Source organism: Electrophorus electricus, chromosome 1 (genome assembly GCF_013358815.1).
Source record: "Electrophorus electricus isolate fEleEle1 chromosome 1, fEleEle1.pri, whole genome shotgun sequence".
Taxonomy (NCBI): Eukaryota; Metazoa; Chordata; class Actinopteri; order Gymnotiformes; family Gymnotidae; genus Electrophorus; species Electrophorus electricus.
In genome coordinates, this window is record NC_049535.1 from 28,320,948 (window position 1) to 28,347,905 (window position 26,958).

At 40.5% G+C, this 26,958-nt stretch overlaps 2 protein-coding genes across 3 annotated transcripts; one reads left to right on the forward strand and one right to left on the reverse strand.

Annotated features, from left to right (window-relative positions):
- Positions 1–3,192: 3,192 nt before the first annotated feature.
- On the forward strand, positions 3,193–19,932 carry mylk5 (myosin, light chain kinase 5). Its single transcript, XM_027014596.2, has 17 exons — positions 3,193–3,518; positions 6,104–6,253; positions 6,680–6,832; positions 8,473–8,664; positions 9,090–9,125; positions 10,705–10,832; positions 10,986–11,139; positions 11,403–11,714; positions 12,708–12,804; positions 13,144–13,347; positions 14,095–14,312; positions 14,613–14,736; positions 14,927–15,079; positions 15,169–15,298; positions 15,393–15,480; positions 15,647–15,763; positions 16,037–19,932. The coding sequence occupies exons 1-17, from the start codon at positions 3,368–3,370 to the stop codon at positions 16,264–16,266; spliced, it is 2,637 nt and encodes an 878-aa protein (XP_026870397.2). The 5' UTR covers positions 3,193–3,367; the 3' UTR covers positions 16,267–19,932.
- On the reverse strand, positions 19,119–26,869 carry ccdc47 (coiled-coil domain containing 47). Of its 2 annotated transcripts, none has more exons than XM_027014598.2 (13): positions 26,780–26,869; positions 24,495–24,787; positions 24,004–24,096; positions 23,752–23,926; positions 23,308–23,429; positions 23,095–23,160; positions 22,911–23,012; positions 22,639–22,749; positions 22,383–22,468; positions 22,201–22,259; positions 21,721–21,830; positions 21,227–21,394; positions 19,119–21,145 (listed from the first exon to the last, which is right to left on the reverse strand). In XM_027014598.2, exons 2-13 carry the CDS (start codon positions 24,777–24,779, stop codon positions 21,065–21,067), a joined length of 1,458 nt encoding a protein of 485 aa, XP_026870399.1. In that variant the 5' UTR covers positions 24,780–24,787; positions 26,780–26,869; the 3' UTR covers positions 19,119–21,064. The 2 variants fall into 2 exon arrangements, with proteins under 2 accessions (XP_026870399.1, XP_026870398.1); XM_027014597.2 differs by having other exon boundaries at positions 26,709–26,829.
- Positions 26,870–26,958: the final 89 nt, after the last annotated feature.

Sequence of the window (26,958 nt, forward strand, 5' to 3'; positions counted from 1 at the left end):
TATACCAGTTTTTTCAGTGGTGCAATACATAATATTTGTAATAACTAAGCTATTTATTTTGTGATAAAGCACTTCTAACATTAATTTATAACCTAGGGACAGTTCTACTAATTGAAAAATAACCCTAATATGAAAGATATGTCGGTACAGGACTGGAAAAAAGAAATTCTGGATCCACTTCGGTAGGTCCTGAAATTGGTGGGTCCTTAGAATATAAAAGGTTAACTCACATTTTGGGTAATTGCTCCCGCTCAAAACCAGGGGAAGCAGGTTCTCTACATACTTTATTTAAGACAGTGTATGGTCCAGATGTTTAATTGAAAGTGTCTAAATCTGGATTGCATGTACTCAAGATGTGATGTTGTTAAATAAATAATTCATTCATTAAATTGTAGCAGTTATTTAATCTTCTTTGTGTACCGGTTTTGTAATTCCAGACCTTATTCTAAGAATTGCTCAATAGTTTGTGACTGAAAGAGGAGTCAAAGTATCTTCTGAACTGGTGCCAAAGGCAAGACGGATTCATGTGGTTAAATCATCTGGTGAAAAGACAAGTGTTCCTTTTCATGCTTTGTGGCTTGAGGCGTGATGTTGCAAACAGGTTGGATGAGGCAGCTGTTTCTACTTTTACACAACTGGAGCACAGGATGACATCAAGAAAAAGGAAAACATCAATTCATGTGGGTGGTTGTCTTCAGCCTAGACAAACTGGCTTCCCATTAGGAAGATACAGAATGTGCTGACTGATGTGGTGTCCACTTTTTATGAGAAGATAAAGCTCTGTCCCAAGGCAGTGACTTTGAAGTAGTGTTGTGAAGCATAGGATTGTGGGTAATCCACACAGATATTTAAGTCAACTTATAGTCAGAATATGAATAAATGACCCTTGTGGCACTTCTTGAATCAGGCTGCTGTTGGAAACTCTGCCTGCTTCACCTATGCTCCTTCATGAGACTGAACCATCATTGAATTTATATCCTGAGGCTTGATTAGTTGAGTTTCTGTTTCTGAAGCAGTTTGCAGGTGATGGGCAGGGACTATGTTTATACAAACTGAAGTTCTGCAGTCACAATCAGCATGGTTGAAAAGATGTCAGGAATGATTAAGAAAGGCAGACGGATCTTTTAGAAAAAAGCAACAACAACAACAAAAAAGCCTCATCACATTTTAGGAACTGAGCACATCTGCAGTGTTTTAATTTCAAGCCATTGCATGATGCTTTTTAGAATATGAAAACAATTCAAAAAACACACACACACTTTTGAAACATGCATTTTGTTTGTTTGGAAACATATCTCATTTTGCCACCCTTGGCTTGTTTTAGTGTACCAGAAACATATTGTACTATTGTGGTATTTTTGTGAACATTTGATTTTTATCAGCTTGGTAAGACTAGATATTCCAGTGACTCTCTTAAGGCAATGCTCAGCTTGTGTTCTCATCACTGTACTGCTTACTGAATGAAATATAAAACATCAGCAGGTTGGAAATCTTCATTCTCATGGTACCAGAAATAGATCCTCTCCTGTGTGTAGTTTGCTCTCATATGTCCTGGAGTAGTCGTTCCCTTCTTTTCTTAAAGGCTAATTGACTTATATTCAGTTCTGTCCCATGTATTAGTTAACCACATTTTGTGTGTGTGAGTGTGTGTGTGTGTGTGTGTGTGTGTGTGTGTGTGTGTGTGTGAGTGTGTGTGTATGTATGCGTGTGTGTGTGTGAGTGTGTATGTGTGTGTGTGTGTGTGTGTGTGTGTGTGTGAGTGTGTGTGTGTGTGTGTGTGTGTGTGTGTGTGTGTGTGTGTGTGTGTGTGTGTGTGTGTGTTTACTTGGGGGGGTGTTGCACTAGTTAAGTCATATTGATAGAGTAAGTCTATGTATTGAGATTATGTTGTGTAATTATAAAATATGTGGTGCTATGCTGTCAGATAAGTGATGGAGTACAGAAATAAAACAACCTGTGCTCGAAATTATAAATAATAATAATAATAATAATAATAAGTACTCATTGTTTCTGTGTCTGTCTTTTTGTGTGTGAGCATGGGTGCATATAAGTGTACATTTTCAATTTTCCATTGGCACTTTATCGTATTAACATCCAACCAGGCATGTTGATTAATTGACTGATTCTTAAGTTTGTTGGAGCTTGCAGGTCTTTCATTTCACCAGCATGGTCAGAGTCAACATATTTACTTCCACTTTACTGCTTGCACACAATCTGCATATGCAGGGTTCTTTTCAACTGCCTGGGTTTCTGTACTCCCTTCCACATTTATCAAATATCCTTATCAGGAACCCAGTCTGGTGTCACCTTAATGTGGATGCTTAATGTGGATGCTAATGTGGTGTCACCTTAATGTGGATGCTTATATTTAAGCATCATATGATATATGATGCTTAAAGATAAAAATACAGTGCTATTTTAGTGAATATATATATATATATATATATATATATATATATATATGTATATATATATATATATATATATATATATGTATATATATATATATATATATATATATATATATATATATATATATGTATATATATATATATATATGTATATATATATATATATGTATATATATATATATATATATATATATATATATATATATATATATATATACATATATATACATATATATATATATATATATATATATATATATATACATATATATATATATATATATATACATATATATATATATATATATATATATATATATATATATTCACTAAAATAGCACTGTATTTTTATCTTTCAGTTTGTTGTTGTAAGGAGACACATTTTCTCTTCCCCCTGAAGTCAAAACAAGTTTTTGTCACTGTGATTAATTATAGACTAAGCCTGCTGGCATATCCTTGGACGCTACTGTGACAACACACATCCAAAGTTCAACTGATAACCTCCTGGTTACCTGGAAGAGGTATGAGGAAAGAAATACACAAGATCTGAATGATAAACTTAATGGTAAAGACCCTCAGGCAAAATCAGGCAGGAGAGGAAAAGTGAAAGAGAATGAATGAGAGTGAAACTGAGATTGTGAGATTGAAAAGGTGAAAGTCGGGAGGGAGGCAAAATCTTACAGGGCTTCTACTGGGTGCAGGAGGGATAGAGCTTGTGAAGGAGAGGCGGGTCCAGGGCACAGTATAGGGGTAGAGAGAGTAAACAAGAGGGAGGTGTTCAGTAAGAAAGTATTTGAGCAGTGTGGGCATGAGAGAGACACTGTGAGACTGTGAGAGACAGTTAGAGAGCCAGAGAAGAGCAAAAGAAAAGGGGGAAGTTTGATAAGCATCCGGGGGAAATGCATTAGCCTTGCATTAAGCTCCAGCGAGAGCCTGTTCATCCGCTGAGGAAGGGTATGAGTGTGAGAGGAGCTCAGAGGCGTTATGTGTCCACCCTCAGGATACAGCTATCAGTACCAGCGTCTGGAGGAGGCAGGAGGCAGCCCACCAGACCCTTGCATAACCTCACTGCCTCGAGGAAGACCGGAGAAGGCACACCAGACTCAGGTAGGTGGGTGTGGGTGTGTGAGCAGAGCTGCGTGTGGTTTGGCGGGTGCACATGTTGGGACACGGCCACTGGTCAGGAGCTCCATCCATGGTGTATGTGTATATGAAGTCCCAGCAGGTGTAGACATGGCAGCCGGCTGTGTTTCAGATAAAGGTAGGCAAAGAGTAAGGCTATCTTCACTTTCACTTCCATGGCCACTTGCATCTGGTGAGCTCACACAAATCCAGCAGCAACTGCATTATTTACGCTGCTTTAGAACAAGACGTCAGTCATATTTTACATCCTGCATGTTGCAGTTACAAATAATATTGTATTTATAGAAAACCATAGTACGCCAATTCCCGACCTACATGTTTTAGTGGAAAATAAGCGCTTGGTCCAAAAAAGTCACCTGTAGTATCTGCACACCTCTATACTATACTGTTTAGAATACAGAATATTAACCAATGTCTTATCAGTAGCTTAATATAGCAGACAGGATGCCACAAACCTTCCCAAAGGCTGCCAATCGTCTTACTTGGGTATAATTCTCAGCCATGTAAAACTGGAAATACTGCAAAAAGTGCAAGTTGTATAACAATATGCAGAAGCTAACATATATGCAGATGTCAGCAGGCATGTATTGTAATAAGGATATTTTCCTTAACAAAGTTTCCATGGCTTGGTTATTTGGGTCCTTGGCCGGGTTCTGTAAAGCTGTTTTGTAAAAAGTGCTACATAACAAAATTGACTTGAAATGATAAACTATTGTACTCTTGGCAGACTATTTAAATGGATTGTTACTGAAAGAAATGTTACTAATGTAACAGCACCAAATTAGCAACACATAAAATGTTCATAATAAGGAGAACTGACTTAAGCATAGGGCCAGATTTTAGAATGGTGAGAATTTCATGCTCATGAGTCTGGATTGTTGTTGAGTGCTTTTTACATTCTCCTTGCTGGTAGCCACAAAAACTAAGCAGCATCTTTAACAGGAAGCAGTCTGGAAAAACAGTGGTCCATGTCTTCATATGGGAAATGTGGGTATGTTTTGCAAAGATCAACATCCTTTCATGAGGACAAAGGATATTAAAAAAAAAAAAAAAACGTTCATGGCAGAGATATATAAATACATTTGAGAATGCATGAGCATGTTGGACTTATTTAATTTCAGTAGGTGATGAACAAATTTGCTAAAAACACCACTGATTTGTCAAATTCAAATTCAGTTAAGCTGAGAAGTATATCACTTTCATGAATTTTCATCCATCATTGAAAATTAATTCAACATATATCTTTATGCATTCCATAATAATAAATACATCTTATTTGCTTACACAGCTGTTGAATTCCTGTTTCTCTGGTAAGTCTGTGTATGTTGCTACAGTTTTTAATATATATATAGCACCCTGTCCACAATAGAGGGGTGTGTGTGTGTGTGTGTGTGTGTGTGTGTGTGTGTGTGTGTGTGTGTGTGTGTGTAAAGACCAGGGCTGTATGTGCACATATATGTTGCTGACTCACATGTTATTCTCATAAATAGCTTTGTGGCAGAAGATGAGGTGAAATCTTTGGCTTTTTAGATCTGCTGTTAGATCCTTGGGCTTAAAGTGCTCCTCTGAAGCTGCTTGGAGGGGTGACATCACTGTTGGAGGTAGTGTAGCCCGTGAGGGAGAATGAGACTAAGCCCTGCAGGGAGTGTTGTGAGGCACTGATTGTGAGGAGGAGAAACATCAATGCTCTGTGGCCTCTGTGACTGCAAGCAAGGTTACTTGACAATTGAGCAAGGTTACTTGACAATTGAAATGTATAGGTTGAATGTACTGCAAGATGATACACATATACCCAACAACAAACACATGCCGATGCACAGATTAATGATCATGTACCATACTCCACTCAACTCATGCACAGATAGATAAGTAAATGATTTTACTATGAGTGAAAACAGGGCTTGGTTGCTAACAACAGCTTTGGCCAGCTCAAGATAATAGTCTAATGTAAAGTGTGGCTACATCTCTCATTTCTCTTTAATGATAAGCTTGTCACTATAGTTTGACAGCTGTTAACGTGTGGTGTGTTTTGTGAGTATAGGAATGATAATAGTGTGCGGTGGTAATAGTGTGAGATGTGGACGTGGAGGAAATGGTAGGAATGAAGAACTTGTAGGTGTCAGATGATGACAATGTGGAGACGGTATTTGCAGACAAATCATGAACTTTTATGGATGTTTTTGTAACTGAACTTTGTCAGTTCCCTATTCTGTGCTGCATATCCATAATCAGCTAGTATGCAGGCAGCATTTTTCTGGTAGATCTCAGATTGCTTCACATGGTGCAGTTTCCTCTAAGATGCAGGAAAGTGCAAGCACTTGTATTGTAAGTTCAACACTCTCAGGTGCAAGGAGAGTCGTAGGAGGACATGGCTGACCTGAACAGCATTAGCATTGGCTCTCTTTTTTTCTTTCTCTCAGTCTTTTTCTCCTTTCCAGGGCCATCCACAAAATATTCTCTTTATTTTCAGAAAAGATGCCCCTTTTACTCCTTCATTCTTTCTTATTTTTAGCCTTGATTTATTTTGCTTACACCTGATTTGGTTGCAGTGGCTGAGGGTAATGGCCTGCTGGGCATTCGGAACCCACCACTTTTCTTGGAGCCCCTTCAGGATTGCCTGGTAGACGAAGGAAATGACTTCACCCTAAGGGCAGTCATCACAGGGAGCCAGCCAATCAGTGTTTCCTGGCTTCATAATGGTGGGTTGTGGTTGGATAAGACCTTAACTATAAACAGGCCTGAGTCAATGATCTGTAAAAAAGGACAAAAATGACCTTTCTTTGGCAAGCTTTTTAATGCTGACCTGTTATCTCACATTTTTACTTCCTGGTCTTAGTTACTAAGTCATGGGGCCCTAAAATGAGAATCACTTGCTCCCCCTCTGAATGTGGCTTATGTCTTTCTCATAATTCATGAGATAACTAATGTAAGTGTTAGCAATATGTCTGCACTCCTTCACTATTCACTGTGATCTCTCTCTCTCTCCCTCTCTGTCTCTATCTACTTTCATTGTTTAGATAGCTTTCTTTTTCAATTCAGGTTGCTTTATTTACACCACAAACAATGATAGTATAATTTATTTTACCAACGCTACCCCCCCCCCCCCCCCCCCCCCCCCCCCGCAGGTAAGGTGGTGTGGTACGGTAAATCTTCCTTTATAGGAAGAGAGGCGATCCTGGTTGTTAGAGAATGCCTCCCAGAGGATGCTGGAGCTTACACCTGTGTAGCTGAAAATGCTTCAGGAAAAACCTCCAGCAGCTCAGCGGTGTGTGTTAAAGGTAACATACATACATGTAACACACACACACAGCCACAAAACAGGCTGTTGTGAGAGCCATTTTCAAAAAGAGGCTTGGCTGACTTCCTCATTAAGGGCTCACCAGACAGGTGTTCAAGAAAACAGGTTGAATAAATTTTAACTGTAACCTTGAACCTCTGTGCTGACCGAAACCGACGACCACACAGTTTCAAAACTACTGAATCAAACTACCCTCAGGAGGGCCAGTAGGTAATTTAACTGAGCTAGTAGAAAGTAGTAGAAACAGCCATTCACTTCAAAAGTAATCATCAACTGATAATATGATAATAATAATAATAGCAATAATAATAATAATAATAATAATAATAATAAGAAGAAGAAGAAGAAGAAGAAGAAGAAGAAGAAGAAGAGCTGAAAATAACAATAATATAATTCACCAACATAAAAGTGTTTTACATGTTTTGGCTGGGAAAATAAAACATTGATTTGACTTTTTATTTACTGGAAATAATGAAACATACATATAGGGGCCTGGAGATGGGTGTGAAGAATTGTCTGCCAGTGGTGTCTTTAAAGACACAGCCATCTTTGTGATTAGGCGGTGACCTATGGGTGATACTGTGGCAGGATGACTGCGGTACAACCCATGCCACTGTGTGTCCTATCTCAATACTGCCTCTAGTCCTGCAGAGAGACAGACCGTAGCGGGCTCAGGGAAAGGATTCATAAGTGACAGCAGGCAGGGGTCACCCAAGGTGGATATCAACTAAATGTCCTAGAATCACACGGGAAGGAACTATTTAGCTTTTAGTCAATCACATGAAGGTAAATCAGAATGTAAAATATTGTCTTAGTAGTGACATCCTGTTCAAATTTGTTGTAGCATAAAGTGTAACATCATGTATCCTGTTATCCTGATAAATAGAGAAGAGCAAGTGAAAAGAGAAAGTGTACTGTGTAATGAACCCTTGAATAAGAGAGCATTTTATCACTGCCTGCACAATAATTTCTGTTAAAGCTTCCAGTGGAAGCTTTAAACAAAGGCAGATGCACAACATTCTCAGGTGAACTGAGAATGAATCCAGAGTGTTCAAAAGTTCAAAAGATTAACTCCACTAAATACAGAAGGTTTGTGAAGACTTATTTATTTATTTTTATTTGCTTGTTTACACAGTATGAACAAGAAAGAAAATCAATCTAGTAATAGCACATTTTTGTGAAATATGAAAAGAATGTGAAGGGATTTTTTTAACTCTAGAAAGAACTTGTATACTTCAAGCCTTCAAAGAAAGATAAAAAAAAGAGTTTATTTAACAAAAATGAATAAGATAAAACCCACAGATTAAAAGGTTTTCAATACAAAAGTGTAAAGTGTCCAAGAGATGTTCCAATGAATGCTGTATTGAGGTCAGCAAGAGATCTTGTGGAGTCAGATATGTTAAGTAAAATTACTTTTAAAGCAGTCAGGAAACAGGCTGTGAATAAAGGGAAAAATGAACTCAGATATTACACTCAAATATCTGAAAATGATTCCTTTCATACACATAGTCATGACGTATTGTCTATTCAACACATTCTCGTATTCTTATTCCCCTCCTCCCTCTCTGTCCTTCTCTGGCTACTTACTATCATGGGCTCACCCAATAATAAAAATCCAAGAAATGATTATTGGTGTCTGGAGCAATCCCACCCAGTCCTCCCGCAGTCCTCCATCCTGCTTCTTATCACCACATATTCCCGTACTGGAAACCAGGGGCTTGTGCTCCCCCAGTTCACCCCGGAACACTCTGGAAGGATGCAAGTTATCCCAGTTTGGAAGTCCTGAAATACTGTTGCCAGCACACAGGAAGGGTATGTATTTGCCCAAAGTTGTCTTTAATCCAAAGTAGTATAGTGTGCTCTCATGTCATTGTCTAGCCACAGTCCAGAGCAAAGGTGTGGTGTTGTGCTGTCCACTGATACCATATGACTAGAAATTAAATGCCGCATCAAAAAACAGACAAAGAAACAAACTTCCCCCTCTTAATGTTGTTTTTCTGTTTCAATCTTCTTTTCTTCATACAGATCCTTGTTTTGTTTTGTTTTTATAGCATGTAGGTTCATGCAGTATATACTGATGATAGCCTCACTTTACCTTATTTCTAATAACATACCAGAACTGTTCTTATTTAACGGAAACGTATGTGTGTTTACATACATATCACACAGATACATCCCTAACCCCGCCCCCACACGTGTGTGTTTGCTCACCTATGTTTTTTCCTAATTGTTTCCAGAGGTGCCAGTGAAGAGGAGAAGCAGTTCAGCGACAGGTAAAGCCATCTCTGCTATCCTCCACCTCTGCTCTGCTGCAGGTCCTAATTACTGCTCTACTGAACTCTCCCTGTCATCTCTACTCTTTTGGTATTTATGTTTCACCTTCGTCTCGATTCAATCGGCAGAACACCCGTGCTGCTCCTTCCTTTGCTTGGTCATCTGGCCATTTTCCCATAGCCTGTAATCAACTGGGCATGTTTTTTTTTCACTAGATTGTTCTATCAGTAAAACCATACATTTTTGGTTGTGAAACATTTAAGCCCTAATGTCATATATAAAGCATTGTAACCAACTTGACCTGCTCTTTCCTCAGTTTTATCGATTTGACAATGTAAACTCAGACCTGTTTCTCTGCTTTCCTTTGACCTTGTCTGGCCTCTCTGGATTCTCTCTCATTTGGAGGTCTGCTGAATGTTGTGCATTTGCTGGCTGCCATCCATTTGCTGGTTGTATGTTTGCTGTGCCATGGGTTTGCCGGGTACAGTACGTTTCTGGGTTTTGTGTATTTGCACATGTGACTTCTCCATCGCAGACTCTTAAGCACCTTTTGTTTTCTGATTAGTGTTTCACCACTGGTGATTAACATTGTGTTGGTGTGGGCTTAACTGTACAGATGTGTTGCATATGTAAGTTTTATACATACAAGACTAGGCATCACTGGCTCTGTGTCCTGTGGTTTGCAGCTGAGATGATAAAGGTAGACTTTTATGTTTTGTGATGTGTTAAAGGAGTGAAAATGTGTGGTGTGTGGTCACAGCAGATGCAAGGTTTCAATGACCTTCTTACAAACATCCTCTTCCCAGGAAAGGCCAACCAAAACATGGTGGCATGTGGAGAGAGCAGACATACACCAGTTTGTCAGCTTCTTTCTCAGTACTGGTCTCTGTAAAGTTGCATGCTAGAGTCTAAAGTTCAGTTTGAACATGATTACAGTTCCATAGCTTTTACCTTCTATTCTTGGCTTTTATGTAAACTGTTTGATAGCTGTGGCTGGTTTTCAGGGTTCTAATTGAAATATGTGGTTATTGAAAGGATAAGACAGGTTTTGCCATGTGCATTCAAATCAACGAAACTTTGAATAATGGCAAGCTTTGCGGATGAGAGAATTGAAATTTTATTGCATACAAGACTAAGTGTGTGTGTGTGTGTGTGTGTGTGTGTGTGTGTGTGTGTGTGTGTGTGTGCGTGTGTGTGCGTGCGTGCATGTATGGAGTGTGTGTACACGTATGTGTTGTGAACACAAAAGTCTGGAAATTGATAATTATGCAGATCAAAGCAGACCCAAACAATTGAGCCAAATTCATTGGGAAATATCTACTGTGTCAATTTTGTATGAGGCTGAGGTCATTATACAAAAATATTCTTTGATGTTTCAGTGAGCACTGTTATATACAGGATAATAATCAATGACAATATGAAAGTTTCATAATGCTCCCACACACAGGCTTATAAAGACCATGCTCTCCAGTCATATCACTGACTCTGTTGGCAGAGCAGGATGAGCAGGCGGTTGTGGGGCTTTTTATGAAAGCCCCTAACTGACTCTGGTAGTTTTCTGCTCTTTTGTGTGTCTAGTACCCCCTATGAAGATAGTGGACCCCCCTGATCTTGTGGAGGTGCGTGCTGGAGGGTGTGCCCGACTGAGCTGCGTCTTCAAAGGCAGCATCCCAATAGTGTCCTGCTGGACACACAACAAAAAAGAGGTACTGAAACAAACACACACACATGCACACTCACATGCAATACAACTGAATGCAAAATAATTTCCCATCTTCTTTTTTCTCTACTCTCTGTCTGTCTCTGTGGGGTTTTTTTTTTCTGTCTCCCTTTCTTTGTCTTTGCCTGTCTGTCTGCAGGTGTTTGAAGACTCCAGGCTAAGTATAGAGAGCAGTAGCAAGGGCAGCAGTCTGGTGATCTCTGAGGCCCAGCCCGAGGACTCTGGCTTCTACACTCTAACTGCACGAGACCGCAACAGCTTCGCCCACCACACTCTCACCCTGTCCGTCATTGGTGAGCCCTGGCCAACAGCACTCACTACCTCGCTTAGTCTCCACTCTGTTCTCCTGTCATCTTCGTTTCATCATCATGCACTCTGTGGTTTTGTATTGTGGTCTGCATGTAACCAACTGCATGTAGGAATGTTCATGTGTAAACTAAATAAATGTTATTTTATTCTATTTGCATTTGCACACACGATAAATGGCCATTGTTTTTTGTATGCGTGCATGCATGTGTGTGTACACATGTTGATGCACGCTGTGTGTGTGTTTCAGAGCGTCCCCAGCCCCCTTCCTCGTGCCCCGTGGTGTGTGTCCTTTCCCCAGACTCTGTGGTGCTGTCCTGGTCAGGACCGTGCTACGACGGTGGCTCGGCACTCACAGGCTACCTTGTGGAAGTCCTGTCCTTAGGCCCTGACCAGACAGGCCACTGGAGTGAACTCTCTGCCAACTGCAAGAGTACCTCACTCAGGGTGCGCTCTGGTCTACAGCCTCAGGGGCAGTACCGTTTCCGGGTGAGGGCCTGTAACGCTGTGGGGGTTAGTGAGCCCAGTGAGGAATCCCAGCCAATCAAGATGGATGCTCCAGGTGAGGTCTCAGCCACTCTAACTAGTACTGACTCACCACCTACAGTACTGGACACATTTTAAACTACCTTAAAATGCTGTAGATGTTAGTTCCACGCAGGTGATACTGGTGCATATTGAGGGCTTGAAAGACATTTTTAATCAATAAAAAAACAATTTCATCTTCAATTTTGATTAAATGTAGTAATAGCACATAACATTTTTAAGAACTTGATTAAAAAGCAACATAAATCTTAATTCTTGCCAGTACACAGTTATGGGCAAATGTACTGATACCTTTCCTATTTTAACATACCCTGTTGTCATAATTCAGTCTAAAATATAATTAAATGAACCTGATTTGGAACTCACTTTTTTCACTTTTGCCCTGTTAAAAACAGTAATGTGCATTTAAAAAAATATTTTTAATTTTTAAAGGCTAGAATTTGGTAACAACGCATTGCAAGGATCCCTGCCTCTAAATCACTTTTATACCTCCTATGCCCTTTCTACAGAAAACATTTTGAGTGCTAACAAAACAGTTATTTTGTGCAGGTCAATTTTCTAAAACAAGAACAAATGTCAAAAAAAAAAAAAAAAAAAAAAAAAAAAAATATATATATATATATATATATATATATATATATATATATATATATATATATATATATATATATATATATATATATATATATATAAACCCAAATGTCTTGACTCAAATTGCCAAAGATGGGGAAAGTCAAGACTTTTTGGAGGATATGATGGAAATTTCCAGTGTGCCCATGAATGTAACCATACCTGTGCATATATGACACTAATACTAATCCACTAATACTGAGGTGGTGTCTGATGTTGCAGCTGGTGTTTTGTCACCTGCACTGATATTTTGTCTGTAGGTGACTCTTAACAGTGCTTTCAGTGTGGTATATTCAACTGTGATGGTGTGCTGAGTGTATCCTGCTGAACTATGGTCTATTAGACTGTGCTGAGGTGCTGTCTATGTATTCCTTCAAAGCGGAGCTACAGGACGAGATGACTGAATATGTGAATGTTACTATTGATGACAAACACAAAGTCACTGACCATTACAATGTACTGGAGAGATTAGGAACGTGAGTAAGCCCCCCCCCCCCTCCCCCCCCACCCGCCACACACAGTCTTACATCTCTATCTTTTCTGAGTTTTTCCATTAACTAATGACCCAACACACACACACACACACACAGTAGGAATAAGACAGACAGAGAGAGAAACATCAATTGTGGCTTTGATTTGCTCTTGTTCGGCAAGTGTCCATGCTTGTTCCAAGTAGTTTAGTGAGGGGGTGGTAAATGCTCAGTGCGGCGATACATGCATTCATACATTAATACAAGAATTACTATTATAACAGTACTATCTATTAGATACATAAATAATTATATTAAGTGATTGTCTCTCTCCCTGTGTCTCAGAGGAAGGTTTGGTCAGGTATTCCGGCTGACCCATAAGGTTACAGGGCATGTGTGTGCTGGGAAGTTTTATAAAGGTCGGCGGACAAGCGAGAGAGAGGCAGCCAAGAAGGAGATCACACTAATGAACTTCCTCCACCATCCCAAACTTGTGCAGTGTTTGGCAGCTTATAACAACAAGCCTGAGATAGTGATGGTGATGGAGTTGTAAGTATCTGATGTGTGTGCTTATGAATTTTTCAGACACACAGTGCATACTTGGCATGGGTAGTGTCTCGTGGTCATGTACAATTATTGTCAGACACCTGGTGTAGTGAATGACTTTAGCCCAGTTGTTCAAAAAGTTGAATGCATGCACTAATCTGCATTGGAATTGTTTGGATTGGGAAATTCTATGTTTTGCAATCAAGAATTAATTAATTGATCTTAGTGTTGTACCAGTTTTTCAAAGTAACATTGGATTGGATCAGCCTGATTCAGATCCAGACTTTTCAATATTATCAAATCCAGATTACATGTGTGTTAAATGGGAATACATATGACTATGTAGGCCAGTAGCAATATAAAGAATGACAAGTAGATCAGCCTGCATGGGGTCACTAAGTGTTATTTGAAACAGCACAACAAAACAATACAAACACCCCTTTCCATCTCTAGGTTTTTTTTAAACAGTCATCTGACTAACAAGTAAATCAAAACAACCAAGTATACAGTCTTGGGCAAAAATGGGATTAACAATAAATCATTGGGCAAAAAGTTAACAAGAACTGGGCCACAATTTGCTCATTGCTGCAGTGAACTGTTTGGGGGGTGGTTCATTTCTATAGACATCTTGTACACAAAGGTAAAATCAGGAAAAGACTCAAATGTTTTCAAATAAAATTCAAAACAAAAACATTTGGATATTCATAAGTGTGTGTGTGTGTGTGTGTGTGTGTGTGTGTGTGTGTGTAGCATCGCAGGTGGGGAGCTGTTTGAGCGCATTGTGGATGATAATTTTGAGCACACAGAGCCAACGAGTGTTGGATACATGTGTCAGATCCTTCAGGGCATCGAGTTTATGCACAAGCAGAGCATTGTCCACCTCGACTTGAAGCCCGAGAATATTGTGTGTGTGAACAGAACTGGCACTCAGGTTAAAATCATAGACTTTGGCCTCGCCAGCAAGCTGGGTAAGTGTGCTCATGTTCATGTGTATTTGTGTGAATGTGTATGTGTTGAATTTGTGACTGGGGGGTGGGGGTGGGCTGTATACACTAATCAATGTGAGTAGATATATCTGTGAGTGTGTGTATGTGTGTGTAGATAAGTATGTGTTTCGGCATTGCCTGTACAGGCTGAACCACTGCTCTGTAGCTGAAATTACTGAATTATATGAAAATGAATCCCTGTCATTTGTTATGACAAGTTTCACACATTGCATAAAACTAACGGGGTGTGTTTGTATGCATGTGTGGGTTGGTGGACATCAGATGCTTCCAGTCCTCTGAGGGTGATGTATGGAACTCCAGAGTTTGTGGCCCCAGAAGTCATCAGCTATGAACCTGTTGGTCCAGCCACAGATATGTGGAGCATTGGAGTGATCTGCTATATACTGTGAGCCATGTGTACCCTTGTGTCAAGTATACTGTTTTTCACCAAAAAACCCAAGATATGCCTGCCATCTAGTGGTTTCTTCTATGGTTACATGCATAATCTAGTACAATAACATATAAGGTGTGTGTGTGTATGCTTGTGTGTGTATGCTTGTGTGTGTATGTGTGTGTGTGTGTGTGTGTGTGTGAAGGCTCAGCGGAGAGTCCCCGTTCCAGGGTGGCAGTGACTCTGAGACCCTGGCACTTGTGACTGCAGCCGAGTGGGAGTTTGTTGATGAGAGCTTTGAGGATATCACTGAGCAGGCCAAAGACTTCATCAGCTCTCTGCTGCACAAAGACACCAGGTTGAACAGAGTTGTTTAAACATTCACACAACCCTTACATATGCATATATCCCTAACACATACACGTACATTGTGCTCTTACCACTCAGACGTCGTATGTCCTGTGAGGAAGCGCTCTTCCACTCCTGGATGGTGGCGTTCAAGTCTGAACAGCCTAATACAGCGAAGAATCTCTCCAAAGAGAAAATGAAGAAGTTCTTGGCCAGGCAGAAATGGAAGGTACCACTTAACACCCGCTGACAGAGAGAGTCAAAGCAGCCTTCCTCTGGGGGGAGATTAGCAAGCTTTCAGCATGCTTGGCTTCTTTGTGCAGAAAACGGGCAAAGCTATGCTGGCTCTGAAGCGGATGTCCATGCTGACCAAAGCAGACAACTCTGCTTCACTACCCAGCTCTGCCCACGGTAAAACACACACCTACTCACACTCCACACATACATAAACAAACACACACACACGAGTGGGGTTTGCTTTAGTTTAGTGTTTTCATTTATTTATTTATTTTAGCCTAGCCCCCATTATCAATGTATGTGTGTGTGGCTGAGATAGCCTCTCTCTGGCTCTGTGTAGAGCATGCTCTGAAGTCTCTGGAGAAGAAGATGCAGTTGAAGCCTGAGTTCACCAAGAGTCCATTTGATCTGTCTGTGTTTGAGGATTCCACAGCCCAGTTTTTCTGCCAGATTGCAGGTCAGACAACATGACTCCCTGACATGTGTGTGTGTTTCTCTTTGTTTTCTCTCTCCCTTTCTCAAATAAATAATTGTTGAGATATAGTGTATAGATATAGTCACTGTAAAGATATAAACTGTATTATTTCTTTTGCATGACAAATGTATTAGACTAATACCATTACAGTGTCTATATTATTGACAATCCCTTTCCCTTAAGCGTTAGCATTCTTGGACCCACTACTGTGCCAGTTTTTCTCATCCTGTCTCTTTGTGTGTCCTTGTGCCTCAGGTTACCCGGATCCTGAGGTGGTGTGGTCCAGAGAGGGTGAGCCTCTGGAAGAGAGCGAAGGTTCTGTGAAGATTGAATACGAGGAAGATGGGACCTGCGTTCTCACCCTGGAGAACGCCTCCCTACAGCACAGTGGCACATACTCTTGCAGAGCCACAAACATCCATGGGGAGGCGCTGTGCTCTGCTAAACTCACTGTTGTGGACCAGGAAGATGCCATGATGTCATAAAACACTTCTTCTAGAGTCAGACAGTTAAGAATATACATCACAACTTACTTTCTCTTGCACTCATTATTTCTCGCACACCTACTATATCCTTTTCCAGAAATGTTTTTAATCTAATTTACTCTGTTATCTAATAAACTCTGATTGTTTGAGAAAAACACTTACATTGTTTAAGACTCTACTAATGGTGTAATAGTCTCAGTTGATCTTACATGTTTTAACATTTTGTATTGTTGCCAAGTTAATACCCCACCTAAAAAAAAATTATTTAAATAAACTATAGTATACTATTTCTAAATGCATTTGTATGTGAATTTGCTTATAGTGTGTGAATAAGTCCCTCAGTGTGGTCCCATGTATAGGGCTCAGTGTGATTGATGGGTTGTGGGTTCAAAGCAGGGCTCTCACAGACCGGTGGGTTGTGGTTTCGAGGTGGGGCGCTCGTGGACCTGTAGCTGAGGTGTGGTTGCTGCTTGCAGCACTCCAGCCTGCAGATCTCATAGTACTCATTTTGTTTATAGTTTCCATTCAGCCTGTGGAAGTGTGGGATAGTTATAATATCTCTAATATTCATCGACACATGAATTGTAGTGATTGTCCAGTGAACACAGAATATTTTATGCAATGCAAACCCAATTCAGTGTCCTATTCTGTATTTAAAATATTTTTATTTTGGTGGTTGTTAGTAGAAGTCCTTGGGCTGTGGGTGCTAGTTTTACAGTTTCTTGTTATGCTCAGTGTAGAACTAGAAGTGAATTCTACCCACAGTACTCAATTTGGATTCTTAGCTATTTAATCACAATTGTGCTTGAACACAAATGTAAATGTACTCGCATATAATAGTGTTTAATCCAACCCTCTGGCTGAGTGCCAGGAATGAGTTAACTTTCTTCATATCCTTATTAATTGTCAACTCAACACAAAAGCATTCTACTAGACCTGAACTTCCTTTTGGACCTGTTTCTCCTGAAGCCCAAAGCTCTAATCCTCTTGGTCCCCACTCCTTAATTCCCCAAGATCCTGTACACAGTGATAGGATATGCTCTTAGTGTGATTTGATTATTAGTGTGTGATTACTGTAGTGCTAAACCAACAATGGTAGTAAGACGAATCTGAAACATCAGAATGATGGAATGATGGAATAATTTAGAGTTAGTTAAATCATTTATAAACTCTTCATACCTTAATGACAACAGCAGGAGAGGGTGGGTGGACAGGTGTCCAGTGAAGCAGACCATCGCTGGTTTTACTAGACACTTTCACAGTAAGGGCAAAAAAAGACAATATCTTCCCAGGACAAAACCAGTGCATTGCTTTAGGTCATGGTGTCATGGTGTCATGAGGGTCCCTTGCTAACATCCTTGTCTCTCTGACATAGTCACACCACTGGTTTTCCTTTGCAGCCTGCAAAAACTGGAACAATCCACATGTTGCCACAACTATAAAGCAAAAATCTAAATGTTTGGAATTTGGAATTCTAAATGTTATTTCCACCTTGAATTTAATCCTATCTTTCCTAGTACTTAATACTGTCTGTCACTGTCTATGATGAACATGCCTTTGATATTCAAATGCAAAACTAAACCCAGCCCTGGTCTGTGTGTATTTGTTTTCTCTCTGTGAACAGACACAGTGGATAGATATGAAAATAAAATTATTATTAGTTCCGTTTATATTGCGCCTTACTGGAACTCAAGAACGCTTTACAGACAGATACAATCACTCAGACAGCTTTTATAATCACTCACACACACAAATGAGAAGCAGCAATTTGTGCACCACATCAGAGATCACAGGGTGCATGGAAACACACACACAGGCTGATGTCTGGCACAGGCATCAGTGTGAAGACATCTTTGACACCATGTGCCAACACCACATAGAACATAAATAAAAAATGTTACTTATATTAAATACATATCTAAATTGCATTGGCTCAAGGATGACAAGTTTACATGCCAATCCTGCCAAGAGGACACCCATCCACATGTATGGCTTCATTTACACATTTGTACTGCTGCAAACCCTCTACATTATGGATGAATTAAAGTGGTTTTCTGGCTGCATAACAATATATCTTTGCCTAATCTTAATGAACATCTGTTAAAGTGAAGTGTAACTGCATGTCACTTACACTTTGACTGACAGTTTGCTTGTTTAGCTGATGTAGGACCTCTGTCTGAAATGTCCTCATGTTTATAGGTGATTCATAAGTGTCCACTAGTTTTATAGAATAGAGGCAGCTCAGAGCCAGTTGAAAGCAAACAGCTCAATCAGGCCTGAAGATGAGGGCATTCGCTATGGTCATGCCTGACACTGCTGACACAACCAACCATATTTAGAACCACACTGCCACCTGCCAAGACCAGTACCCCTCCACCCAGCCATGTGAGCTGAAATGAACAGCTGTTGCAGACCATAGACCTCAGAAAGTTAGCTCAACTGACAAGGCTGGGGGTACTTCCCTCTGAGGGGAGGTTCACAAAGGAAAACTTTCAAACCTACACAAGTCTCCATTGTTTATGAACAACATACTTTATGCAAAAGCCACAGACCAGCCATTTTTACATGGTGAGAAATGTTGACTGATTAGACGAATCTTGGGCCATTCTCTTCTAAAGTCAAAGGTTAGGTAGCTAAATAGTAGAGTCCTTATTGTCAACAAGCACTAAGCACACTATTACACACAGAAGGTGCGAGTGGAAGGATGACATGCAACACTCAAACATGTCCAAGAAGTTACATTTCAGCACACCTATAAGTTGTGTACCTTAGAGAACGTTTTAAGGAATTCAAATTCCATTAGTGTAAGCAAGCCACCCCAAAACCAAACAGGCAATAACAGATTAATGAAATTTAATTGTTCAGTGCATGTTTTATTTAGGTTTGCTCACTCTCTTCAAACAAAGGAAAAAAAAAATGTTGCATAAGGGGGTTAAAGTTAAGGGTCTCGCATAGGCATCATCATGAAAACATCTTTTGATGTGGCCATGTGACAATTACCGCACACAGAAGATAAATAAAAATTGTTACTTACATTAAATATATAGATTGCATTGGCTCAAGGATGCCAAGTTTACATGCCAAGCCCTTGTTATATTAAAAAAACAGAACAAAACTGTAGTTTCTCTATAAAATGCAGTTTGTGAACAGGTTTGTGAAATGAAGGCTCAGGGTACTGCCAAGTACTGCAAAATGCACCATTCCTTTCCTCATGCACCCAGTTCTGGTAAGAAAACAACAAACAAAAAACACCCCACCCAACCCGTTAGCTGTTAGATGCAGCAGTGACCTAGCTCCCTGAACAGAGAGCAGGATGATGGGGAGGGACTGGTGATGTGCAGGTTATGGTTGCATCAGCCCCCAGTATAGATGTGCATGCCTTTTCCCACCTACAGGTCTCCTCGAGTGCTCCTCGTGTCCGTTTCACGTCTGTGTATGTGTGTGGTCTGGGTGTGTTCCATTCCAGACCAAGTTCTGTATTCTACTGCCGAGTTCCACGCTTGCACCCAGTCAAGAGACAAGGCTCTGCCCACCCCGTGAGAGGGAAAAAAAAGAAAGTGGAATGATGACCACTGGACAAGGCTAGCAATAAGAGCAGCGAGATTTGTTTTGGAGATGTGTCTGTAATCGATTGGTTTGATAATTGACCTGGTACATGACCTCTCCCTTATAGTTAGTTTGCTATGTTATATTTGTACAAATTTCACTTTGTTTCATTGTTGTTTTCACTGGTAAATAGGGAGTGACTGCCATTTTGTTTGGGGTGTGGTTTTGGTCTGTTTTTCACCTAGGGAGTAAGTGTAGTTGTGTTTGTATTTTCCTTTGTCTGTGTAGGTTTAGGTAGTGTCTATTTTTCTACTATGGGTTGGTTTGTTATTTTGGCCTGGGTCACTCCTGATGTTATATTCCAGCATCACAATATCTCGTGTGTGTATAACAAATCACACCATCTATTGGACAATACACCTGCTATCACTGAACAACTTTTGTCTATCTCAGTCTGTGTTCATTTACACTACACAATTGATTAGCTGTATTCCTCACACTTTGTGTTATGGCCTGGAGCCTAGACAAGGTCACAACACCACAGATAGTCAATCAGGAATTTGGTGGAATGCCTTTGGGTGGCTGTGAAAATGTGGCATGCACTTCAGCAGAAGCGTGCTGGATGAGGAACTGCAAATGGGGTATAGGCGATAGCGAGAGGGAGGGGAGAACCGGACTAGTGAACACTCTTCTGCTACTTCTCCGGAGGAGAGGCAAAAGTGCAGACAAAAAAAAAAACATTTGAACTTGCATGAAGACAGAGTCTAAATACAATGTGTGAACTTTCCCTGCATAGTTGTGGGAAGTCGTTGGATGAAGCGTTTTCATTTTGAAGGTGCACTATATGAGAATAAAGCAGGATTTTTAGTATCGTGCAATTATTCTTGATCTGCAGTTCAATAAGTTAAATACTACAAAATAATGCAGTTTTATCCCAAAACAAGGCCCAGATGTTTTCATTAAGACTAATCGTAAACAAAATTTGATTTGTGACAAAACTATTAGACCTCTATTATGTATAAAATATATGATTTAGGTACTGACTTTTGAAGATCCCATCCCCCAATCTTGCTCTCTGAGCCCTCAGACTAATGACAATCAATTACTAGCTCTCTTTCGTGACTGGACAGGGGAATGAAAACTGCACATTCAGACAGGAGCAATGGAAGAAGTGATTACATTCTCAAACACCAGGTGCTATGGAAGAGTGTTTGCCCGTTTTTTTTTGTTTGTTTGGTGTTTGGTTTTTTTTTTACATGGCTTTCACTTTAATTTGCTTCATCTTCATCTGTTTCTTTTCCAGTTTTTTCTGTTCTCGACGCTGAGCGGCCTCCTGTAAAAGACAGAAATTAATACCAGCACATCATTATATCTTTATGGTTCAGGTACTTTACTCCAGCTCCCTCTTCCACACCTCTAGGCGGCGCTGTCTCTCAGGGTCTTCTTCGTTCATGATCCTCTCCTTCTCTGCTCTCCTCTTTTCCTCCCGACGTGTCTGCGCTGCCTCCTGCCTTTGAGCGTGAGTTTGCTTCAGAAAGTTCTCCTCCACACGGGCACGATTCCTCTCCGATTTCAGCTTTCCCTACACACACACCCACACCCACACCCACACACCCACCCACACACACACCCCCACACACACCCCCACACACACCCCCACACACACCCCCACACACACCCCCACACACACCCCCACACACACCCCCACACACACCCCCACACACACCCCCACACACACCCCCACACACACACCCACACACACACCCACACACACACCCACACACACACCCACACACACACCCACACACACACCCACACACACACCCACACACCCAAATGTATTATTAAAATAATTTATTAACTGCTAGAGGGTCGATTGGGTGCACAACTGAGTGGATATGTTTTCACCTCTCTGTTCAGACGGAGCTTCTTGACTTTGTCGATACTGTAGATCACCATGTTCATAAGAGGCAGCAGGCTGTCCATGTCTTTTGGAGATGTGTTACCCATCCCAGGCACTACACATTTGTGCACACATGCACACACGCACAGACACACACACACAGACACACGCACAAACAATGTTCAGGTCTAAACAACAACCTGATAAATGATCGTATAATCCATCTATAAAACAGAACAGGATTCAGAAAAAAAAAATTTTAAAGGGGGGGGAAGGGGGGGGATTAGTGATTAAGGGAGATCAGTGATTAAGGAGATTACATATACAACATATGACAGATGCTCATATCCAGAGTAACTTACAGAAGTAAACATTTGGAATGATACATTTATTAGGTTGTTTGCTCCTAAGCCATCAAACTTAAGCATGTTTCTACCACGCTCTATAAGCTGAGCTACAAGAGCAGGCTTGGTAGCTTCCCTCACCATTAAATGTAAACAGCAGCGTTTTCTTAGTCTCAGGGAGCTTCAAGGGCTGGCCTTCCCTAAAAAAAAAAATAAAAATCCAGTCATAACTTTAGCAAATCAATCACAGTTTTAGTAGCAAACATATAACATAAGAGGTATGGAACATGGATTTGTATAGCACCTACAGAACAATCACTTACTCTTGCATAACTTTTGGACCAGAAAATTGGTCAGAGAAATGAATGGATTCAATCTTGTCGGCATTGCTGCTGATGTAATGAACCATCTAAAAGACAGAAGGTCAGAATCAACATTCAGCAACCACTACTTGATCTAATGGTATGACATGACAAAACTCAGTTCAGCAGGTCACGAGTTCTGGAATGTCTAGTGGTCCAAAGGGGCGTGGCTCAAACCAAGGCACTGTACGAGAGACTTCGCCTCCTCACAACTAACCTTGTTATCCATCACTCCATCTGTGACCTCGCCCATCTCTGATAGGATGGCCAGAGAGTCAGGGAGGCCATATTTTGACCCAGACTTGGGCTTATCCCCACAGAACTCGCTCTGGAGAAGAAAGAAGACAGAAGGAAAAGGGTAAAAAAAAAAATAAAAAAATAAAAAAAATAAAAAAAGAAAGAGGCGATAGAGTGAATAACAGAATGACAAAACAGAAAGCCAGCAAAAAACACCCCCCCCCCCCCCAAAAAAAAATAAAAGCTCCTTACCAGGTCCTGCATCTCCTTCTGCAGCCGACCCAAGGCCTTCCGATTGCCCAGAGCAAATACAAATGTGTCCATGTCCTCATCGTTCAGGGTAACTTTGACTTGCTGGGGACAGGGTGGATACAAGGCAAATAACGCTTTCTTTTCAAACTGGCACATCATAAAACCGCTAATGAGGTATACCCACCACTTGGTCACAGGTTGGTCTCATCATTCTGGCCAGCACATTCAGCAGGTCCTGTCTTTTAAGAAACTGTAAAGTACACAATAATAATTCAATTCAAGCATTTTCTTTCATTTAAAACTTTAGAAGGGCTGTAAATTGACCCATGGCCCAATGAGAAATGCTGTCTCACACGTGCACCAAAATAAACACTTCTCACACACATACACACATTACCTTGAGCTGAATGAGCATGCCTTCGCAGCACACACGCCCTGAGCACCACAGGTTGTAGATGTGCTCATTCTCCTGGTTCAGCTTCCCTGTGCTAATGGCCTCTTTACTCGTGCCGTCGTCACCTACATGACATGGACCCATGCATTAGCAAACCCAGCAAAGCTCACACAGTCAAAGGGCCTACACTAGATAATTCTATTTTATTACTATTTAAGCACAGTCCAGCACACAGAAGACATTTTTTAATAATAAATAAGATTTATCTATCTATAAATAAATGCAGATAAATAGCACAAGTGAAGGACAAATTTTTTAAAGTGATGGATAAATGAAGAGACCAGCAGTGTACAAGTAATGGACAAATGTAGAAAGATCATCAGTGTAGGAGCAACACAGAGATGGAGGGAGATCAGTAGTGTAGGACAGATTGAGAAAGATTCTCACCAACAAGAGCAAAATTGCTTTCCAACAGCTCCCTGTGGGAGTTGAACCAGGCCTGAGCGAGCCTGCTGTTCTTGTTCTTGCCAACAATGTAATTCATGATGTAGGCCAAGAGGCCTGTGACCATCAAGATCTCCATGTAGTAGCTCTCCCAGCTGTTCTGCAGATGTGCTGGTACCTAACACACAGTCACAGTCAGTACATCTGTCACTGACTGAAAAAATTGTACATATGCATCTCTGTCATTTATATTACTTCTCGATATATGAGTGTGTCCTTGAAGGATGGGTTGGTTTTTTCATAGCCCTCAAACTCCTCGTTGTCATACTTGCTGTACATATCCTGATCCTGTGACAGCAATGGTAAAGAAAAAAATAAAGACATAAGCAATAAATACATTTGGGTCAAAGCAGCTCTAAGCTGCTAACTTGCACCACACTTAGCAACTCTGCCATGCTTTCATTCCAAACAAAATTACTCGTGGTCAGGGAGGACCTCCTCCCTGTAGAGACGTTTCCTGATTGGTTAATGCAGTTGGACAGTACCAGAAAAACTATTTTAGTGATAGTTATAAGGTTGTGAATACAATTTAGCCAGTGCATGTAAAGCTTCTTACAGCAGCTTTACAATTATACCATGCATATGCTTTTCATTCATTGGAATAAGTAGTGAGGCAGTTAAATAATAGGAAACCAAAATGCCAAGCCTTGCCTTTCAGCCTAGCATTGAAAGCCCGTCACAATCACCTGTGCATCTGCATCCTCAAATTCATCCTGCCCTTCCTCAATCTCCACTGTGGCTTCATCCTCGTCATCTTCTATGGGGGCGGATGAAGGAGTCGGCCTCGGGGGAGGCTCGCTGTCTGCTTCCACCGGCTGGTCCTCGCCAACATCCTCAAACTCCGCAAAGTCATTGTCATCGAACTCAGCCAGGTCCTCCCCATCATCGAAATCATCGTTGTAGCGCCCCCTGGTGTCTGGCAGGGCCAGCAGAAGCAGGAGAGCAGGGAGCAGTAAGACACAGCTCCTCATGGCTCAGCCTGCACCAGCAGAAATAACCATATTAACTACAAAAATAAATATAACATATGGCCATTGATACATACCAAAAAGTGCATTTAGTATACTTTGTAAGGTTTAGTGAAAATCAGCTTCAGGTTGGATCGATGCTGGAACTGACCGAGTTTTACATGTCAGTAATGTCAGTACATGTCAGCTGCAGTAATGCCTCTGTCAGGCACAGAGGTCAGAAAAGGTCATTGCATAAGTACATTTAAGTGTTTTATCACTGAACACCTAAATTCAACGCTGGAAATTCAAAGTGCCTAAATTAACTGAAAACAGGCACAAAAGACCCCTATCCCCACATGCTCACCTCCTGTTTTTGGTAAAATAGAAGAATAACCACACCCAATTTAGTCTGAGGTTTGGCAGAGATGTAAATTCCAGGTCAATAATATTGGCAACCTGTCTTAAATCAATCAATCACTTTGTCTGTGAGAAGACTTGTAAGCATCACAAGAGATTACCACAAAATAAGCATTAATTATGTAAATGTAAAAGTTTGAAGTACCACACTATTTATACATTGCTAATACCTCTGGAGTTGAGCAAAAGCATTCCTTGGTCAAACCATTAACATCATAAATTTATCTGAAAAGTTCAGGATATTAAGCTTGCTTGGTATGTAACCTTTTAACACAGCTCGAACTTCCCAATAGTTTTCCTGTGTGAAAAGATTCCATTGTTGATTCGTGCAAGTCCTGCAGTTGTTGGAAACCAACATCCCAGTGTTTTAGAAAAAAAAAAGAAAAGGAAAAAAAAAAGGTCGATATTTCATTTCCATAAACAGTTAAATAATCGAGCTGTTTGTTTGAAATATATAGTCTAGGTTACATTAACTCGATTAAACTACACAGGTTTACGAATGACCGCTTGTTACAGGTGGGCGGTGCAAAATTTACCACTAAATTATCCTATTGCTCAACAGTACAGATAAGGTCAAAGACGTGGGTACATGCTGAAGTTATAAGCTTCTGGTCAAATCAAATCCACTGGAAAATATATCATATCGAATATCATAGATAGTTAAGTTGCCAACATTCATTTCTCAACAAAGATTTCAGGTAACAAGGGCATAAAAAGTGAGAAGTTCACTGCAGATCTCTGGAATTAGCTAGCTAGCAACCGTTAGCTAGACATAAATCATATCCCAAAGTCAGATTTCATACTAGTTTAGTCAGCAATCTAGCTAAGGAGTTAGCATATGCAGCATAGCTAGCTAGCTTGGCTATATAGCTAGGAAGCTAACCTAGCTAGGTTATCTTTTTTGCGTCGCTATATTTGGCAAACCAGCTAGCCACACTGCATTATAACTGTCATTAAAGCACAAACAACTACAAACCGAGCCGCCCCTTAGATATCTAACTCTACCGTATTTATGTTAGCACTGTTACTGTTTCCAGAAACTGAGGACATTAGTAGCATAGCTAGCTGGCGAACTAAATACGTGCCACGCTCTTTCACAAAATCCGGTCCCATGACAACTGTCCTCCAGGCTGGTCAGCGTGTAACCCACAAGTTAGCTAAGTGACTAGCTACATATTTCAAACCACTTTAACTAGGTTTTCTTTCCCTTTCGTAGCAGATTAACCACTAGCTGTAAAACAAAAAATTATGATGTGACAGAAACATATCTAATTAGCCCCACGCCGTTCCCCAATGATGAAATGTTATTCGATACTACCAATCGCAGGCAGTTAGCTAGCTAACGAGCTAACTTATTAGCAGTCTTGCTAGTCAGACTGGTTCTAGCTACATAGCTAGCGGTTGACTAACCTAGCTTCAGAAGAACTCAAACGTAGCTACCAAAATCCGAATGAAACTTACGTTCCTAGTGATTTACCAAGTTTTGACAACGCTACAAAAATAAAAATCGAATTTGAAATTTCGACCATTTACCTTGAAAATGTCACGTTTTGTTGAACAGGTGCTTAATGTTTGGCTGGATAGATTGAAAGCCTATCGCTCACCTAAGCTCTCCGCTCCTAGCTGTTGGATAGAGTGGTTGTGTCTGTCAACAAATCATTGTAAATCCCAGAGGTCTTTGCTGTATTCCACTATTTCATGAGAGGAGTCCTAACCAGCACAACTACCGAACTTTACTGTAAAATAGAATAAAAAAAAGACTTTGTAAAAATACTTTTATGCA

What these genes read in the sequence shown, in the direction of transcription:
- mylk5 (XM_027014596.2), top strand. Translation starts at nt 3,368, where the DNA reads ATGAGTGTGAGAGGAGCTCAGAGGCGTTATGTGTCCACCCTCAGGATA. An exon ending in TGTTTCCTGGCTTCATAATG is followed by an intron (nt 6,254 to 6,679) that starts GTGGGTTGTGGT and finishes CCCCCCCCGCAG; the next exon opens with GTAAGGTGGTGTGGTACGGT. An exon ending in CTGCTGCACAAAGACACCAG is followed by an intron (nt 15,080 to 15,168) that starts GTTGAACAGAGT and finishes CTTACCACTCAG; the next exon opens with ACGTCGTATGTCCTGTGAGG.
- ccdc47 (XM_027014598.2), bottom strand. Translation starts at nt 24,779, where the DNA reads ATGAGGAGCTGTGTCTTACTGCTCCCTGCTCTCCTGCTTCTGCTGGCC. An exon ending in GCATGCTCATTCAGCTCAAG is followed by an intron (nt 23,161 to 23,307) that starts GTAATGTGTGTA and finishes TGTACTTTACAG; the next exon opens with TTTCTTAAAAGACAGGACCT. An exon ending in AGAGACAGCGCCGCCTAGAG is followed by an intron (nt 21,146 to 21,226) that starts GTGTGGAAGAGG and finishes TGTCTTTTACAG; the next exon opens with GAGGCCGCTCAGCGTCGAGA.